At 31.9% G+C, this 21,421-nt stretch overlaps 1 protein-coding gene across 1 annotated transcript; it reads left to right on the top strand.

The window, feature by feature from the left end:
- Positions 1-1,900: 1,900 nt before the first annotated feature.
- LOC130939599 (WAT1-related protein At1g21890-like) lies at positions 1,901-7,283 on the top strand. The gene is made up of 4 exons (XM_057867691.1): positions 1,901-1,982; positions 3,130-3,283; positions 3,512-3,761; positions 6,942-7,283. The coding sequence occupies exons 1-4, from the start codon at positions 1,901-1,903 to the stop codon at positions 7,281-7,283; spliced, it is 828 nt and encodes a 275-aa protein (XP_057723674.1).
- Positions 7,284-21,421: the final 14,138 nt, after the last annotated feature.

Consider the following 21,421-nt stretch of genomic DNA (forward strand, 5'->3'; position numbering starts at 1 on the left):
CAGTAGGAGCGGGAACCAACCGGTGATTGGCCGTACTGTGACAGAGTGCGTGAGCATTAGCTTTCACTGCGAGGATGGGAGGTAGCTGCTGACAACAGTGAAACCCTACACGAGCTTGCCATGGAAAGGAGTAAGAAGGATTGGATGAAGACAGTAGGAAAGCAGAGAGACGGAAGGGAAGGCATCTTCATGCACTTATCTGAAGCTCTCACCAATGATATACATAAGTATCTCTATCTTTATCTTTATGCTTTATTCGTTTATCACTATACCCATTTGAGTTTGCCTGACTGAGATTTACAAGGTGACCATAGCTTGCTTCATACCAACAATCTCCGTGGGATCGACCCTTACTCACGTAAGGTATTACTTGGACGACCCAGTGCACTTGCTGGTTAGTTGTGTGAAGTTGTAGTGATCACAATTTCGCGCACCACTAATCTCCTAGCAAAAAAGACAAGTTCGTCATCTGAAAAACTGTCACTTAAATCACTCTCCCTAGACTCAACTTTTGATTTTAGGGCCACTCTTTTTTTCTTTGTGTCCTGGCTAGTGTGTGCGTGGCTTCATATGCTAAGAGTTTCCCTCTCAACTCATCATAGGTTAGCATACTTAGGTTGTTACTCTCAGCTAGGATAATGGCTTTTGTTTCCCATTCTTTTGTAAGGCTTCCAAGGACTTTTCTCACTAGAGTTTGTTCCGTGTGTGTCAAGTCCATAGCATCAAGGCTGTTGATGATGATTGAGAATCTCTCAAACATCTCATCAATGCTTTCTCCAACCTTCATGGTGAACATCTCATATTCTTTTTGCAGCATATCAATCCTTATTTCTTTGACTTGTTTGGTGCCCTCGTGTGTAACTTAGAGTTTCTCCCAGATTTCTTTTACCGTCTTGCATCTAGATATCTTTCGGTATTTCTCGAAACTGATAGCACAGTGTAGCAAGTTTATTGCTTTAGCATTTAGCTCCACCTTCTTTTTGTCATCATCATTCCATTCGACTTCCTCCTTTGGAGTCACCACTCTATCAACACTTGTCTTTGTAGGGATTTTAGGACTATTCACCACTATCTTCCATATGTTATAGTCAATTGATTGAATGAAGATCCGCATCCTTTCTTTCCAGTAAGCATAGTTCTTCCCATTGAAGAAGAGATGCCTGTTATTTGACTGACCTTCTGTTAGAGTGTAGGCCACAGTGGTTGCACCCATGTTGTTTGCCATTGGACCTTTCCTCTAAGCTGTGAAACTTGATTCTTAAGACCTAGCTCTTGATACCAATTGAAGGTTCTTGATGGCCTAGAGAAGGGAGGATTGAATATATGGTCTTCTTTTAAGTTGATTGATTAACCCTTGAAACCAGGAAATAAAACATTGCTTCTGTTTGGTTGCATGATGAATTATGCAGGAGATAATTTAGTTTTATCTCATAAATCGCAGAGAGACAAAATAGTGCAGAGAAAAAGAAAATGGCACCAGCATGTATCCTGGTTCAGTTGCTCTATGCAATGAAACCTACATCTAGTCTCCACCACAACGTTGGTGAAATTTTCACTATACTTTCAAGTGTTACAAACACCAATTCCCTAGTGCTCAACATAATCCTATCTGGGACAAACCAAACTTTAACATAAGCTTGATTTGGCTAGGCAACATCCTAGACTCTCACTATACTAAGTGCTTACCCAACTTAGCAAAGGATACATCAGATACAAGATGCAAAATAGAAATACAAACAAATAGAAATTTGAAATCAACTTTGGATTGTCTTTCCAAGTTTCTCTCTTTGCCTTTTCTCTCTATTTGGCTATTTCAAATGCCTCATATTTATGCCTTTTTTTCACTCAAGAGAAAACAGTGAAAGATAAATATTGAAACAGAATAATAAACCAGTAAACCATGAAGGAGATGATGATCACAGCCTTGAAGCTATCAGATGAACCAACTTCAGAACTCTTTATGATTGTTCTTCATTTTAGCGGTATGTTTCTTTGATGTAGAAACATAGTCCAAAGCGTTGAACTCTTACTAGGAATGCTCTCAATGCAACTCAGATTCTGGTTCTCTCTCATTGCCTTCAAACTAAAATGATTTTTCTATTTGTATGAGCTCTGTCTTAGCATCCAGAGTTTACTTAACAAAGTCAGCTTCTTAAATTTAGGGCTAGTTGAGGTCTGTCTTCTTATTTCTTCCATCAGTCTAAAAAATCAGGGATTTGAAATCAGAGACAAGTAATACACCTTCCTTGAAAACAGATTTTCAATGAATTTGATAAATCCAAGACTTTAGATTTGTGCTTTACCTCCAAAAAACAATTGTAGCAATTGATTCATAGCAGATGTAAACAATAACCACTTTCTTCATTTTATCCCGAAATGGTATGTGTAGAAGAAGGTAGCTTTCAATCAAGCTATCAACATGCATATAAGTGAAAATAATCTACTTTTATCTTCTGATCAAGCTAGAGGAGCCCTTTGCTTTTGGCTTCATCGATTTGACTTTTTCTTCAAGAAGCTTCTTCCTCTTTTTTTCATTGTGTATTGTCCGAAAGACAAAGCTTGCAATAAAGAACTCTCTTTTTCTTCTCTGTGTTATACCCAAAGGGCATCTAGCATTCTAGCTGTTGATTTCTTGCTTTTGAGAAACCACGTGGGTGATGTGAAAGAGAGAATAGAGAGAACAGAGAGTTGGCTTAGAGGAAACAGAATTAGTTCAAATGCAAATGGAGTTGCATTACTTTAGTTAGCTACCAATTCAAATTGATTGAATGAACTTGGTTCTCTACTTGGGCTTGTTATTAATCATGGGCTTGATTCACCAGATTGTGACATGAAGCCCTCCTTGATTTCTCATGGAGCCAGCCACTTGTTTTATAGATCTGGACAGTTGGTGGACTTCTATTTTTCCTTGTTGCTATATCCAAAACAACATAGATTTCCATCTGAACAAAGTTTTTTTATGTTTCATTTGTTTGGGCTGCTACACAATTATTTTGGGCCTACATCACTAAATGAAATAATTAAACCCAATTGAAAATTTAACCCAACAAATTAATGTTTGTCATCATCATTAAATTAATTATATTCTTAATTCAACAAGTTGGAATTACCTTTTTGACCCTGATCCAGACAACGTGGTTGCGCTTGGGTTGACTGGGATTCTGACATGGGTGAGTGTTCAAGTTCTCTGGCAGCTGTTGTTCATCTCCTTCGCCATTCTTGTTGCTGTAATTAAGTATTCTTTCATTGCTGCTTTCACCTTCATACTTGCCATCATTTGCAGGTTCCTTTCCCTTTCTCAATTTATGAATTTATTTCACAAAATTCTAACATGTACAATCATCATTTGCTGCTTAAAGGTGTTTCAGAAAAGAACAAAAATGAAAACAAAAATGGTCAGAAGATAATAAAAATGTCTTTCTGAATTACTATCTTAGTATCTTACTCTATTATCCATTCTTGCTCCGTGTTTTGTTTGTTTTTCACAATGCTATTACTACCACAACTTAAGGATGGAAAATATAGATGTAAAAACTAGAACAACCCAAGCTAAAATTGTGGGAAGCATAATATCAATAGGAGGTGCATTTATAGTGACATTCTACAAAGGACCATCCATCATTATTGCTGATGATTCCCCTTCTCTCCATCTTGTTGAACGATTAAATGGAAACTTTGAATCAGTGGATACAAATTGGGTCATTGGTGGCTTTCTTCTCACAGCTGGCAATATCCTACTCACACTCTGGTTCATTCTACAGGTAGATATACTTTTGTTAATATCGACACTTTAAAATACATCTTCTTAGACTTAGGATAGTATATGTTATAATGTGAATGTCACATGTATGATTAGCTAGTGGTTCAATTAGTGAATTGAATTTATCCTTATTTGATTTCTCCCTTTTCGTTAGTATTCTAAAATCTTAATTCTCTCTAATCCAATGCTAATTACCATACTCATTACAATAAAGTAGAAAAGTGATTAATTAATTTACATGCTTTAATTTATTCTTGATCCTATCGTGTTTATATGCTACAGATAATTGATTAATTAATTAATTGTGTATAGTTAATATTGTTAATGAAGAGTAGATTAATTGATCATTTTTACCATTGATATTGTACTAATTAAGTAGGGTAGATTAAGGTGAAACTTTTGCCTTTTAACTCTTTAATTATTATTATTTTTGTTCCTTTCTTAACAAAACGATCATGTTAAAAGTTGTTGTAATGCTAAGGACGATTTTTTCCCAAATATGAACGTCAGGGCATTGTGGGCATTGTGTGCTTTTCCAAAGATTTGTTGTTGCCGTTGTAGAACTCAGTGGTGCACTTTATGCTACTAGTGGATATAATGAAGTTGATTTTAATTTTACTGTTGCTGCCGTAAAACTCAATACACTTTATTATTCATTTTACTTTTTGTATAATTATATATAGTTGTCAAAACTGTTGTTTACATAGTACTTCTCGAAGAAATGGTTCATTTTCTTGCAGATTTTATTTGTGATTAATAAGTTGGTTTTGAACAAGTGTAGCTTTTGTCTCTTCTTTGGTAAAAAGCTAAATTTAAAATGTTGTTTTAGATTTTGTTTCTAGCAATGTTAACACTAAATAATTTTGCAGAGTGCTCATAGAAAAGCATTGGATATGCTTAACACAATGGGGATGCCAAATTTTGTTTTGAGGCTAATTGAGAGATAAGCTGAACACAGTGGGAATGATATGAAAAAAATATTTTCCATAGCAATATGAGATAAAATGGGTCTCAAAATATATATATATATATATATATATATATATATAATATTTTGATGTGTTATATATTTTTTGTAAACAGATTTTACTCGGTATTACATGTAGTGAATAAATTATATCATATTTTTATTTGTGTTGTTTACACTAAAAATATATTCAGCTTAAATATAAATTTTATGATCTAGACTTTTTGAATTTCTCTTTTTTAGACTTATTTTGTGATTATCATAAATTTGGGATGTGATTATGCTTTGAAACAAATAAATCTCATAAAATGGAGTAGGCTATGGTCACGGTTTTTTAAATAGGGTGACCTTAGATAAGCTATGGTCACGGTAAAAACCGAGACCATAGATAAGGTTATGGTCACGGTTTTAAGGAGCGATGACCATAGAGGCTATGGTCACGGTTTTAAGGAGGGATGATCATAGAGGCTACCGTGACCATAGATAAGGCTATGGTCACGGTTTTAAGGAGGGGTGACCATAGAGGCTATGGTCACGGTTTTTACGCGTGACCATAGATTAACCTATGGTCATGGTGAAAAAACGTGACCTAAATTATCAGAATATGAAAATTGTAACCGTGACCATACACCTATGGCCATGGCAGAATAGGCCACGATAAAAAACCGTGACCATAGGTCCAAAACCGTGACCATAAATCTATGGTCATCCTTTTTACTAGCTATGCGCACGGTTTTTTACCGTGACCATAAGCCTTTTCTTTTTGTAGTGTAAAGAATGCCTGCATGCTTTTGAAACTTTAAAAGCAAAGCTTGTCTCTGCACCTATCATTGCCCCGCCCAACTAGGAATTGTCATTTGAATTCATGTGTGATGCTAGTGATTATGCTATAGGGGCTGTCTTGGGATAGAGACATGACAAGCTTATGCAAGTCATTTACTATGCCAATCGTGTTTTGAATGACGTGCAAAAGAATTACACCACTACAGAGAAGGAACTACTGGCTGTTATTTATGCAATTGATAAGTTTAGATCCTATTTAATTGAATGCTAATTTGAGTTGTTTTGGTGTTTTTATGATTTTAGGTGAATTTCAGAGCAATTTGATAGAGTTTGGAGTAAAAAGGAAAAAAGCTGAAAGCACCCTCCCTGGGCGCTAAACGCCCACCTGGCATTTAGTGCAAGTAGGGGACTTAGGCGTGTGCAATGCTATTCCCCAAGGGGAGTTACATCCCCATCTTTGGCGTTCCACGCCAGCAGCAGGCCGAAGTCACCCTCTCTTTGGGATTCCAAGCAGATTTAGCATTCATTAGTTTTATTTCAATTTCCTTTTGTAATTTTTAATTACAAACAATATCTTTTAGGTTTAGAATTTATTTTATATCCGTTTTAAATTAGGTTAGTATTTAAAGAAAAAGATCACTTAGGATTAGGATCTTCTTCCTTCAGCATTTTTCAGAACCCTAGTTTCTCTGTAAGTCATGAGAAATTAAACCTCCTGGTTAAGGTTAGGAGCTCTGTTTATTTCTATGGATTAGAACTATTATGCTTCTATTTTAATTTATGTTTGATTCAATTCTAAGGATTAAGAACTGGGTGGAACGAGAGTATGACCCTTTTCTACACGAGTTCTTGTGATTCTCGAGAGAGTTATCTCACTTGAACTATAACTTGAAAATAAATTCCTCTTAAATCGCTAATTGCATGAACTAATTTGGATATGTGACATATAATCCACTTAATCTTGGGTAATTAGGGTTTTCGTGGCACTAAACTAGTTTTCTGAACTTCACCCTCTAATCGAAATTAAGTGACCACGAGAGTGGCGGTTAATGAAGGTTAGATGAAGCTAAATCACTAAGAGATTAGGGTTTAGACACTTATGGTTTGCCATAGAAGGAATCATTCATTGTTAAAATAGTTGGTAAGAACCTTTAATCCAGAAAGATAAACATCTCTAAAGTCTTAACTGTTTTCTCATACTATTTTCACACCAAACCTATTTATTGCTTTCTTTATTTGTTTATTTACTGTTTTATGCATTTCAACCAACAAGCCCCTTTTGATTCGCCTGACTAAGTCCAACCAGACAACCATTGTTTGATTAGTCTGACAATCCTCGTGGGATCGATCCTCACTCACCTGAGGTATTACTTGAATGACCCGGTGCACTTGCCCGTTAAGCTGTGTGAAATATCTTTTCACACACCAAAGACCCCTGAGCTATTGGCCAAGCTTGTGGATGTGGTTTGTAGTTCAGGAGGTTTGAACCGGAATTTTCAATCTTCAGCATTGCCAGATTGCTCAAGTTCAATGCCTCTTAGTGCCTTATCATTCGTGCCCGTGATTGTACCTGAGGCAGTTTTGGTTGCATCTCCATCCTTCGTAGTAGCTGATCTAAATCGCAATTGTGGAGGAGAAATAGGTGATACTCGACCCTTCGGTGAGCTTGCGATTGCGATGACTGGTACTCCTATTATGGTCCCAGATTTTAGAGAGGGTGGAGTACCAGATGGTGTCGAGGATGTACTACGGGATGCTGATGCTGATGACTAGTACTCCTATTAAGGATTGATTTATTGTCCAATTTTTTTATAAATTTTGTAATATGTGAAAATAGTGATCTCATTTTTATTATTATTTAAAAATTATTTAACTAACTTAATTAATAATTATTATTATTATTTTTATACTAAAAAAATATCAATTTATACTATTTACATATTTCCAGTACTAATAAGTAAGCAGGTATTTGCACTATTGTCTTAAATGATGATTTTAAGTTACTTATTTTGTATATTAAATAATAGAGAAAGTACAGGGAGTCAATAGAGTATCTATACAATATATACAATGGGATTTAGGGATGTTCAATTCAGTAGGATATCAGATGTTTATTATCCCTGGTACTTGGATGGTTATTCTGGATAGTATGGGTGTATTATGTTTGAAAAATTAGTAGTATTTTATCCTGGATGTTCATTTTTTAACTCATATTGGGCTAAATAAATAGCTCATTGTACACATTGTACAAATATTCCATTAACTCCCTAGCGGGATTCTAAATAATATCTTGTATCTTAAATTCATTAAATATTAATGAGAAAAATTGTGCAATATATTATATAAATAGTCATTACAAAAAAATATTTATCATATATAATAATTGTTGATATATGTACCGTCATGTATATATTAGAATTATCTATTTTAATTATGTAAGTGATTATTGTTATTTTTAAATTTTTATTACATTAGTAAATAATATTTTAAACTAAAAAAAAAAGATAATTAAAACTTTTTAATTTGAATTAAAAAACTCTTGTAAATATATCCAACTTTTATATATATTAAGTGTTATAATATTAAATAGTATAGTATTTATTATAACGATGACTTAAAATATTTAATCCAAGATATACTTGAGCCTAATAAGACCTCAATGTAAGCAAGATCAACTCAGTCTCATTGTTAGGGTCTCAAATCCAACTTAGGTTCATTACCTTAAAGGGCCAATGCAGATGAAGCCCACATGTCTCCTCTTAAATCGATTTAGATTAGATCTTCGTTGTTATTTAGGTATGGTAATTAGTACTCAAAAAAGCATGACATGCCCTCTTTTCATCCCTCACTCCCGTTAAAAAAAATGCCCTCGTCCCTTCTCCATCTTTGCGAATTTTTGTTTAATTATCCTCTTAAAAAATGCATATCTCCTTGGGTATCTACAAATATTCTTTAAAAATTTTGGAAAAAGTTAGACATAATATAATAAACATACAATAATCAATTTAATATAATTCAACACAATTCAGAATATATTCATTATGAAAAATAATATTTTAAAAGAAAAAAACATAAAAGCATATTCCAACATAATAACATAATTTTTGCGACGATATTGAGCGACGTAGTGATAAACTTGAGAGGTAGAGAAAGTGAGTTAGAGAGACAGGGAGAGAGGGGACAGAGAATGAGTCTAAAAAAAAAAAGAAAGGATTCGAATTGAAAGTAGAAATTAAAGTTACTAATTCAAAAAATAAATTTATGTATATATAAATTTGGATAAATTAATAATTTTATATTCATGTGGATTTAATGGGTCCCATAGAGTGAATAATTATGTCTGTGTCCCATCTATTTTTGCATGACGGGTTGTGAGAATTTTACGGGTGTAATATCTATAATTTTTGAAAAATATTATGATGAGTTAAATTCAAATTATTTATTCATTAAAAATTTTATTTTTAGAAATTATTTTACTAAAAGTAATTAAATTAGGTTTTGATAATTGAATTAAAAAATTTACTTAATCTCATAATTATTGAATAGTTTTTTATATTTAAATTATACAATTAAACGGTTGTAAAAGAATAAGAATTTTATATGATTTAATTTAGATAATTAAGATTTTAGAATTTAATACTTTAATTTTTATAAACAAAAAAATAAATTATATTATCTCTAATTTTAAATTTAAATACTTGATCAAAAGCTGATTAGTAATCGATAATTAACTAATATTTTTCTAATATAATTTTAAGAAATTAAAATAAGATTTCAAATTAATACTCTATGCCCCAATTTTATTAAAATTATCAAACCCTAATTAACCCAAATATCTTCAAATTTAACTCTAAACCTAATTTTATCCTAATTATACAATTCCTAAAACTAACCTAATCACCCCAAAGTCCCTCACCCATCGAAGAAAGAAAGAAAAGAGGGGAGAAATCAGAAGCAGGGGTGAAAGGAGAGGGAAAGAGGAGAGTCTGAGGGAGAAGGGAGATCGGGCAGAGAGGAGGGGACGTGCTGCATGCTGCCGCCGCGCCACCATTGCCAGAGAGAATGAGAATGTCGATTGAGGGAGATGGAGCGAGCCGCGTGAAAGAGCTGAGGAAGAAGACGCCGCCATCAAGTCGCCGTCCATGGAGGTTCATGAACAAGAGGAAGGCGCACCGTTCTGCCCAGAGCCGCTGCGGGAAGGACCACCGTTTTGCGCCGCCACTGTGACTCTTGTCGCCGCCGGATCTGTCGCCGTCGCCACCAGCTTCCACCACCATCGAGGTTGTCGTGAATGGGTGAGGATGAAGCTGCCCATGTCGCCGCCGTGAGGAGCCACGAGTCCCGTCGCCGTCATCATCGCAAATGGTGTCGCCATTGTGGTCGAACCCAGCCGCCATCATCGCAAGCTCCGTCGCCACTATTGGAGGTAGGTTGCCGAGCCTGTGTCGCCGAAAAGCGGCACTACCATAGCTGAGTCCCATTGCCGGTAAGGGTTTTTTTTAGTTTGGTCTCTGTTCTTGTGGGTTTTGGAAAGATTATTATCGCTGTGTGATTGTTACAGTTGCTGTCACTGAGCTTCTGGCCACCAGGAACGGTGCCGTGATTAGAGTTGCCGTAATTGCGGCTGCTGTGGATATCGGGTTGAGAGAAAATAGTTCAGTTGACGCGCTTGGCTTTCGGGTTTCGACTTTTCTAGGTAGGGGCCTTTTTCTTAAACTTGTTTTACTTTCCAGCGTTGTTATAAATCGATATTAATGTGTAAAATATATTTTTGTAATTCGTGAGTCTTATGAATTGAATTGAGTTGTTTTAGATGAATGAGGTTGTTAGTTCGATTGATTGATTGATCAAATGAGAAAGTTGAATATTCTAACTAGTTGACTGATGTTGTTAAAGTGGTTTTTTTGAATTATTGGAAGATATTTAATATTGGAATTTAGTTTAATTTTGGAAACGATTTGGTTTTAAAAAAGATTTAATATTGAAACTTGATTTGATATTAAACCCGATTTAATTTCGGAATTTGATTTTAAAACAAATTTGAAAAAGACTTAATATTTGAAAACAGTTTGTTTATTGAGAATGATTTGCTATTTTCGAAATGAATCGAAAAGGGTTTGAGGAATGGTTTAATTTAAAACTGTTTAGAGAAGATCAAGATTTCTTAATTATTGATTGATGCTGTTGGTTGAAGTTGGTTAAAATTACGATTTATAGAATTGGTTGATTGAATTCTGGATTTTGTAACTTCCTTGGGTTGAGTGTTGTTGTTGTGATAAAGGTTATTGGAAGTGATTTGACTGATTAACAGGTGTGTGGTTTGGTTTGGTTGGGACTCGATAAGGGTGGCAGAATCCGAGTTTTACAGGAGATGCTGCTGGAATTTTTACAAAATTAGAAGTTTCGTTTGAAGTAATTATTTAAAAAGATTTAGATTTTAAACGTTATATGTTTTAAAATTGATTTATTTAGAAAAGAACGAATTATATTTTGGATTGAGATTGTTGATTAATGGAAAGAAGGATGATGAGGATTGATTTGAAATATGATTTTTGAATGAATTTGGAAATGAGATATGGATTGAGGAATGATGATGATATTGAGAATAGTTTAGATATCGATGAATAATGAATGAATTATTCATGTGGCTTATGAATTTGAATTATCTGAGACACGGATTTCCCTGGGTAGACGCAGTGGCTTGCCACCGCTTGCTCTAGGTTGAAACTCGATACTCTGTTGACCCTACGACGTAAAGGGACCGGGCACTATAAATTCCCGGGAATGTTACCCCCATTGAGCAATATTGATTATTTGAGAAAAAGCTATGCATAGACTCTTGGGGATGCACGTCGAAGGACAGTCTAAGGTTTTTGGACTTGTCGGGTTGGCTGGATAACCGACAGATGAGCTCATTAGCCATAGGACAGACATGCATCATATGCATTTGTATGTTTTGCTTGTGTTTGAACTTGTTTTGGTTTGCCTAATTGTTAAACTGTTCTTAACTGCTACCGAACTATTTGCTGTAACTGTTACCTAAACCTGTGTTTTTCTTGTCTGTCTTGCCTGTGTTTGTCCTGGTGTGCTACTTTTGAGAATGAACTTTGGTGCTGAATTGATGATTGTGTTGATTGATTGTGTGGTTAATTTCTGATTGAGATCTTATAAGAAAAGAAAGGTTTTAGATTTCTGAAAGATTAAACACTGTTTCTTTGAAAAGGTTTTGAGCGATTAGCGATTGGTTTTTAAAAAGATTCATAAGGCAATGATAATCACTAAACTTGAAAACAGTTTTCTTATTAAATATTTTCTTATGACAATTCTGAAACTGCGTGGTGAGACCGTGTGGTTAGGTTCTCACCCCCCTACAGGTTTATCTTTTCAGAAATCGGATGAAGAAGCATTATGAAGAGTTATATTATGTTTTGATTTACACGATGTTGTATTAATTAGATTATTTTTCTTCCCTCGTCTTTGTTATTACAATTTTGTAAGAGAGATAGCAGTTTTGTGTTTTATATGTATATTATTTTATAAGCTATTAGGTGAGAAATCTTGTATATAAATCTATGTATTTGTTTTTTTAAGATAAAGTATTTATTTCCGGTTTTCAAAGAAATCAGCGATACAGTATCGAGTCACATGCTCCTATTTTAATATCTAGTATATAAAGTAGTTGTAATTCTTCTTCTATCAAAGTGGAGAAGTCGGAAGCGTGACATTCTGGTAGTGAGGGTGTTATAACGGGTCCACATCTAGTCCCAAAACGTGAGTAATCCTAACAAATACATGTTTTAGTTGTTTTTGTGATCCCTATTGCTAAGGTTCATTGGTTCGTGAGGTAGAGCTATTACAGTCACTCAATAAATTTTCAGATAATCAAAGTCTAGATTATATCATTCTTATAAAGTTACATGTATCCTTATTATAACAATATTAATAGAAGATAAATAGATACACAATAAATAAGTCACATTTTTCATATACATAATAATAACTAATATCAGATATTATAACTTGTGAAATCATAATATTTTGAGAAGTGATGTATAAACAACTTAAATGTTGATAAGTCTGAAAAATTAAAAAAAATAATAAAAATATAAAAAAAATTGTATGTTGATCCATAAGATTTTCTTTTTAGAAAATTCTCTGTAGTCATGATTAATAACTTTGAAATTACATACATGTTATTTATCTTATATATTTTTTATTTTATAGAGATTTATAGTTTTTTATTGGCGATGTTAGTGATTATAGAAAATTTTTTATCTTTAAATAAAATTATAGAAAAATTAAACAAAATTGGTTGCTGTTTTTATGACAATTCATTTAGTTTTAAGTTTAAATTAAAATTAAATTATATATTTCATTTATATTTATTTGTTTATTCTAATGATTGTATATAATAGATAATATATTTAAGCATATTTTGAAAGAAACTATTTAATTTTATATAATTGAAAATTAACTATGAAATTGAGACTAAGAGAAAGTGAAATATAATAAACATATGAGGAGTAAAAGTCAAATACATAATTAAAAATAAAGTAACAAAATAATTAAAAAATAAAAGAAGATAGAAAAGACAATGCATGTAGTTGATAAAAACATACTATAAAAAAATTAGTATAATCAATAAATATAAACGATGAAAGACAAAAATTAAGATATATTTTTATTGAAAAATTTCAAAAAATATTATAAAAAATAATCTATTTCTATGAAAATATTATAAAAAATTTTAAATATTAGTAAACAAAATAATAACTCTTTTAAAAACTACTAAAAGCACATTCTGATTCATATATATAGAAAATAATAAAAAAATAATTTAAATTAAATTTATTTATTTTATTTTTTTATTTATTAAATAATTTAATATTTATCTTGGTTAATTTTATATTATAATTGATTAGTTATAATTAATGTTGTTTATCCTAGTGGTATAATTGAAATATATTGAAACTCTAAAAGTAAAATTAAAACTAAATATTAAGAATAAAATTAAAATAAAATAACATTTGCTATCTTATATTTTTTAATAAAAATTCCATTTATACACTTTTAAAATGCATCACTTTAATACAATAATATTTTTTATTAAAAATAAAAATTATGATAAATATCTTATATATTTGTTAATAAATTATATACAAATATTTGTTAAAGCATATCATTTTTATTATATAAAAATAACTTAGATACGTTTAAATGTGATTATGATAATTAACTAAGTATTATAAATTTTTTACTAATTTACCTCTAATAATATATTTAATAATGTAACAATTAGTTTGTTGTATCTGTAAAACTTTTAATTATAATAAAAATATAAGATATGATGTCGAAAAAAAACTAAAACCACATAAATATTTTACTAAAAAAATATATTTTTTGTTCATTTTTTTGACATGTATCTATTTTTTTCAAGTTATAAATTTTAATTGATATAAATTAATAACAATTAAGTGTACAAAACAAAATAGCAATCAATAAGAAATAAAAATTAAATAAGGCAAATATCGTCTGAAAAATTTAGAATATTAATATATTTTTTTTATTTTTTTAATTTTAGACTATCACAAAGGAACATTAGTTATTCTTTAATAGTGACAATGTTTTTAGAAAAAAAAAACATAATTAAATGATCTTAAAAATATATAATAATGTAAAAAAAACAAAAAATATACAATTACCAAAAATATAATATTTGTGTAGCAATTAAAATTGCCAATATAAAAGTTATATATAATATCATATTTTAATCAAATAAATATTTAATAAAAAAATTTAATATTTACATAATATGATAAAATAAATTAAAAATTAAACTTAATCATAGTAAGCGCTCAAATTTAAATTTTCATAAATCAAATTTTATTGTTTTTTTTTTGTCAAGGTGAATCATGCAATAAAAAATATTCATACAGGCATTATTGATGTTTAAATAATAGAAATAAAATCATACTAATTATATTTATATAGTAATCTAAAATTATAAAATTAAATATTCATAATATATATTAAAGTAAAAATAACCTATTTATAAATAAAAAATTAAAAAAATATTCTTAAAAATTAAATATACAGGTAAAAAAATAAATTATAACTTGCAAAAATTATTTCTAAAATTTATTACATAAATATTAAAACTGTAAAAATTATATATCTTTATAAATTAAGTTATATTAAATTATAAGATATCTAGAAAATATAACTAAATTATATAATACAATATAATATTTTTAAAAGGTTTTTTATAGCATATCTAAGCCAAGATATTTATCATCATCTGTGGTATAATTTAATTTCACAATTATTTAAACTTTGTTTTTATGAAAAAAATCGTATTATTTCTTTTGAAAAAATATTTACTCACTATTATAATTTAAATAGAATATAAATAGATATTATACCAATTTTTTTTAATAATTATTCAGTCACAAATATCCATAAGAGACATGAGATTTAAGATCATACAAAATAAATATAACATCTACAACCTTCACACTAATACGATAAGATGATCATCATAAGTTTTTTTTAGCACAAATTAAACAGAACAATATATCATAATAAAGAAATAATCAAATCCAAAAAAGTTATAAAATACCTATCATGCATTACGACCATTAACATTGAAAAAACTTTAACCATTTATTCTTTTATTAACCATATTATTTATTCTGCACTTCATCTACGAATAGGCCAAGGGCAAAATCCATATTTATTAAGCCTTTCAAAATCTCATATATTGTTGCCAAATACAATATTATTATGCGTCATCCACACACATTAAAGAACTAAAAATAACAAAATCATCCATTTTTTTTTAATAAAAACTACTAAATAAAAGAATCATCGGTAAAAAGACAAAGTTCCCTTATAATATATATGACTTTTTATGATGATAAAATAAAAATAAAAGATATAAAATAATTTTGTGTATATTTAAGTTAATTTTAATTTTTTTAATAACTAAATTTGTCATAACGTAATCAATAAACAATGACAGTTAATACAAATTGGATATGTTTTGGGTATAATATATGTTTTATTATTCTGTACAAAATAATATTAGTTTTAATTTATATATTTATTCTTGGATATTAAAAATAAAAAGTATTTGTATTGTTAGCATTTTTTTAACCTTACTTAACTCCAATCGTGATTAAGACTAAAAGCTTGCCCACCTCGTTGAAAATAAATGTAATATAATCAGTTTTTATTTGATAGTGCTATACATTGACATAATCATAGGAGAATTAACTTTAGCGAGTGAACAATACAATGTTTAGTTATCACAGGAGTATTTTTATATATAGAATTATCAATCAACTATGTATGGCTTCTGATAAAAATAATATATTCAACATACATATTATTTGTTAGGTAAAAAATAACATATTGACAGAGAAAATTAATTACAATGAGTATATTCATTTTAACAAACATTCTTCTATCCAATATTATAAAAAATACTATGACCACCCTGAATTACTACAGGTTTAACTTCCATCCGCAGTAATAGAATGGCTAAATTAAGACATTTTTAGGTTATAGTATTCCTCAAACAAATAATTAATAAAACACTCATTCATACCTTTTCATTTTGAGTATATTTATACATAAAAAAATTATACGTATAAAAAAAAATAAAAGATCATAATTATTATCTAACAAAATTAATTTGTATTTATTGTATTTAATTTGAATAACTAAAAAATTATCTTATTTTAGTTTAGTCTTAATACGGATAATTAGTATAATTAATCTGATTTAATAAATTAAAAATAATAAATTAAAAAATACTAACAGAACATTAAAAAATACTACCAAATAAAATTGATATAAATTATAATAAATTATGTGATATTTAAATATATGATCAAGTTAATTAGTTGATATAGTTAATTTATCGTAATAAATTGTATTTAAAGAGTTAAAAAAATAAATCGCTAAACACTCTTAGAAATATGCTACGTTAGCTCCATCATTAAGTAAACATGATTTTTATATAATAGAATAGATAATAAATAGGATATATGAGAATATGATATGTGACATATTTTAATCATAAAATTGATAATATATAATAGACTTTTATGAATCTTTATTGTAAAATTCGGTTAATTAATGACTAATTAACCCATAAATAAGAATTTATTCTAGAAAGCCGAAAATGTGATTTTTTATGGCTTAATATGATAGAAGAGGTTGAGACGAGAATTTCGATACTAATTTTGTAGAAATCGGACCAAGATTGGACCGAACGGGCCAAACCAGACCAACCAGACCCATATTGGGCCCTTGGCCCAACTAAACTAAACCAAAACCCTAATTTTTAGCACTCTCTCTCCTCACAACATGCAAACACACGCTGAAAATGGGAATGGAGGGGGAAAGAACACTCTCTCAAGTTCTCTCCCTTGGTTGATCTTCAAACCACCATAACTTTTGATCTAGAGCTCCGATTGTCGCACGGTTTGTGGCCATGTGTTCATCGCAAAGAGCTCTACAAAACCCACTACTTTAATCTTGAGGTAAGCCACGAAATCATTTCAGTTCTTTATCCCTTAATTTTGAGTTTCATAGAGAAATATGTTGAGATTTTGGACTCTTTGATGTTATAGGACCCAACTCTTTTGAAGAAGAAGGTTAATCTTGTCTCCTTGAACCTTGGGTGTGATAAGATTCTCAATCCTAGTATAATTTTTTATTTTATGATACTTGGGTATTGAGATATTGTGTTTGGGTATGATGATTGTGGCTTAGGTAGTGTGCATGTGAATATCGAAGCTTGATTGAGATTTTGAAAAGTTTGGAAAGGGGATTTGGTGTGCAAAAATCTGTTCTTAGAGGTGTTGAGACCTTGAGAGCTTGTGAAAAAGTGGTTTGAAAGTGCTCCGGTTGAGCGGAGGAAATCGGCTAAGGTATGGTCTTGGTTTCCTGTATCTAAAATTTAATGTGGTGTGAAAAGTTAGGCTAGAGGCCCTAAGATAGGTATTGAATTGTTGATGTTGTTGAATAATTGAGATATATGATGTGGTCATATATGTGATTATGAATATTGATGCCTTGATGGCGTGATGTATGAGAAAAATGCATGCTGTGATATATGCTTGATGAATGGTTAAGGTTGAATTATGGGTGAAACCATGTTGATGATGAGTATGATATTGATTATGTATAATGATGGTTGATTGGAAATGGTATTGTTGGAAATTGGGATGAGGAAGGATGTATGACATGTTAATGTGTTTGTAATTTAGCCATTTGATTGAAATGGGTAAAATGGTTGGATGGTGGTTTTGTGAATTGTGGTAAAGTGTTAATGTGTCAGTTGAGGAGGCTTGATGTTGATTTTGGTATATTTTGATTGATTTCAAAAATGGTTGAAATTGGTATGTTTTGGTTAATTTTGAAAAGGGATGAAATTGGTTTATTTTGAAAATGGCTCTTTGTGGTTTTATTTGAAAATATGGTTTTTGGGCATACTTTGACGGGACATAACTTGGACTCTGAATCCCCGTTTTGTGCCAAACTTATTTAGAAATAAAATTGGAGCCGGGATGTTCATGCCGTTCGTAGAACGGGCGAAAAATGATTTGAAATGAAGAAGTTATATCCGTCGAAAGATTGGGGGCTGAATCTGTGAATTCTGCAGCTTTTAACTTAGAAAATTTTTTGGCAAAACGCGCATCCACGCATAGGTGGTGCACGAAATTGTGATCATCAATGGCGCCATCAACATGGTACGCTCAATTACAATCTCAACTCTTTATCACAACTTCGCACAACTAACCAGCAAGTGTACAGGGTCGTCCAAGTAATAAACCTTACGCGAGTAAGGGTCGATCCCACGGAGATTGTTGGTATGAAGCAAGCTATGGTCATCTTGTAAATCTCAGTCAGGCGGATTCAAATAGTTATGGAGGATTGATAATTAAAAGATGAATAAAACATAAAATAAAGATAGAGATACTTATGTAGTTCATTGGTGAGAATTTCAGATAAGCGTATGGAGATGCTTTGTCCCTTCCGTCTCTCTGCTTTCCTACTGTCTTCATCCAATCCTTCTTACTCCTTTCCATGGCAAGCTGTATGTAGGTTTTCACCGTTGCCAATGGCTACCTCCCATTCTCTCAGTGAAAAGGTTCAACGCGCTCTGTCACAGCACAGCTATTCAGCTGTCGGTTCTCGATCATGTCGGAATAGAATCCATTGATTCTTTTGCGTCTGTCACTAACGCCCCACAATCGCGAGTTTGAAGCTCGTCACAGTCATTCAATCCTTGAATCCTACTCAGAATATCACAAACAAGGTTTAGACCTTCCGAATTCTCTTGAATGTCGCCATCAATTCTAGCTTATACCACGAAGATTCTGATTAAGGAATCCAAGAGATACACACTTAATCGAAGGTAGAACGGAGGTGGTTGTCAGGCACACGTTCATAGGTGAGAATGATGATGAGTGTCACGGATCATCACATTCATCAAGTTGAGGAACAAGTGATATCTTAGAACAAGAATAAGCCGAATTGAATAGAAGAACAATAGTAATTGCATTGATACTCGAGGTACAGCAGAGCTCCACACCTTAATCTATGATGTGTAGAAACTCCACCGTTGAAAATACATAAGAACAAGGTCTAGGCATGGCCGAATGGCCAGCCCCCATGATCTAAGAACTAGACGTCCAAAGATGATCCTAAGATCTAAAGTGATCAAAAGATCTCTAATACAATAGCAAAAGGTCCTATTTGTAGAGAACTAGTAGCTTAGGGTTTACAAAGATGAGTAAATGACATAAAAATCCACTTCCGGGCCCACTTGGTGTGTGCTTGGGCTGAGCATTGAAGCTTTCATGTGTAGAGACTTTTCTTGGAGTTAAACGCCAGCTTTTGTGCCAGTTTGGGCGTTTAACTCCCATTCTTGTGCCAGTTTCGGCGTTAAACGCCAGAATTCTTGAGTTGACTTGGAACGCCTATTTGGGCCATCAAATCTCGAGAAAAGTATGGACTATTATACATTGCTGGAAAGCACAGGATGTCTACTTTCCAACGCAACTGAGAGCGCACCAATTATGCTTCTGTAACTCCAGAAAATCCACTTCGAGTTCAGGGAGGTCAGAATCCAACAGCATCTGCAGTCCTTTTCAGCCTCTGAATCAGATTTTTGCTCAGGTCCCTCAATTTCAGCCAGAAAATACTTGAAATCATAGAAAAACACACAAACTCATAGTAAAGTCCAGAAAAGTAAATTTTAACTAAAAACTAATAAAAATATAACAAAAACTAACTAAAACATACTAAAAAACATACTAAAAACAATGCCAAAAAGCGTATAAATTATCCGCTCATCACAACACCAAACTTAAATTGTTGCTTGTCCCTAAGCAACTGAAAATCAAATAAGATAAAAAGAAGAGAATATGCAATGAATTCCAAAAACATCTATGAAGATCAGTATTAATTAGATGAGCGGGGCTTTTAGCTTTTTTCCTCTGAACAGTTTTGGCATCTCATTTTATCCTTTGAAATTCAGAATGATTGGCTTCTATAGGAACTCAGAATCCAGATAATGTTATTGATTCTCCTAGTTGAGTATGATAATTCTTGAACACAGCTACTTTATGAGTCTTGGCCGTGGCCCAAGGCACTCTGTCTTCCAGTATTACCACCGGATACATACATGCCACAGACACATAACTGGGTGAACCTTTTCAGATTGTGACTCAGCTTTGCTAGAGTCCCCAATTAGAGGTGTCCAGGGTTCTTAAGCACACTCTTTTTGCCTTGGATCACAAATTTTATTTTTACCCTTGCCTTTTGGTTTAAAGGGCTATTGGCTTTTTCTGCTTGCTTTCTCTCTTTTTTTTTTCGAACATAATCTCTCTTTTTTTTGTATTCACTGCTTTTTCTTGCTTCAAGAATTATTTTTATGATTTTTCAGATCCTCAGTAACATGTCTCTTTTTTTCATCATTCTTTCAAGAGCCAACATTCATGAACAACAAATTCAAAAGACATATGCACTGTTCAAGCATACATTCAGAAGTCAAAGTATTGCCACCACATCAAAATAATTAATCTGTTATAAAATTCAAAATTCATGCAATTCTTCTCTTTTTCAATTAAGAACATTTTTCATTTAAGAAAGGTGATGGATTCATAGGACATTTATAACTTTAAGGCATAGGCACTAAGACACTAATGATCATAAGACACAAACATAGATAAACATAAGCATAAAAATTCAAAAAACAGAAAAATAAAGAACAAGGAGATTAAAGAACGGGTCCACCTTAGTGATGGCGGCTTGTTCTTCCTCTTGAAGATCTTATGGAGTGCTTGAGCTCCTCAATGTCTTTTTCTTGCCTTTGTTGCTCCTCTCTCATGATTCTTTGATCTTCTCTAATTTCATGGAGGAGGATGGAATGTTCTTGGTGCTCCACCCTTAGTTGTCCCATGTTGGAACTCAATTCTCATAGAGAGGTGTTGATTTGATCCCAATAGTTTTGTGGAGGAAAGTGCATCCCTTGAGGCATCTTAGGGATTTCATGATGAGTGGGATCTCTTGTTTGCTCCATCCTTTTCTTAGTGATGGGCTTGTCCTCATCAATGAGGATGTCTTCCTCTATGTTAACTCTAACTGAATTACAGAGGTGACAAATGAGATGAGGGAAGGCTATCCTTGTCAAGGTAGAGGACTTGTCCGCCACCTTATAAAGTTCTTGGGATATAACCTCATGAACTTCTACTTCCTCCCCAATCATGATGCTATGAATCATGATAGCCCATCCTATAGTAACTTCGGACCGGTTGCTTGTGGGAATGATTGAGCGTGGGATAAACTCCATCCATCCCCTAGCCACGGGCTTGAGGTCATGCCTTCTCAGTTGA

Source organism: Arachis stenosperma, chromosome 7, assembly GCF_014773155.1.
Source record: "Arachis stenosperma cultivar V10309 chromosome 7, arast.V10309.gnm1.PFL2, whole genome shotgun sequence".
Taxonomy (NCBI): domain Eukaryota; kingdom Viridiplantae; phylum Streptophyta; class Magnoliopsida; order Fabales; family Fabaceae; genus Arachis; species Arachis stenosperma.

Bases quoted from the DNA above. Each gene is read 5' to 3' on its own strand.
- LOC130939599 (XM_057867691.1), top strand. From the start codon at position 1,901: ATGAAGGAGATGATGATCACAGCCTTGAAGCTATCAGATGAACCAACT. The intron at 1,983-3,129 runs GTATGTTTCTTT...ACCCTGATCCAG, and splicing joins GATTGTTCTTCATTTTAGCG to ACAACGTGGTTGCGCTTGGG. The intron at 3,284-3,511 runs GTTCCTTTCCCT...CCACAACTTAAG, and splicing joins ATACTTGCCATCATTTGCAG to GATGGAAAATATAGATGTAA.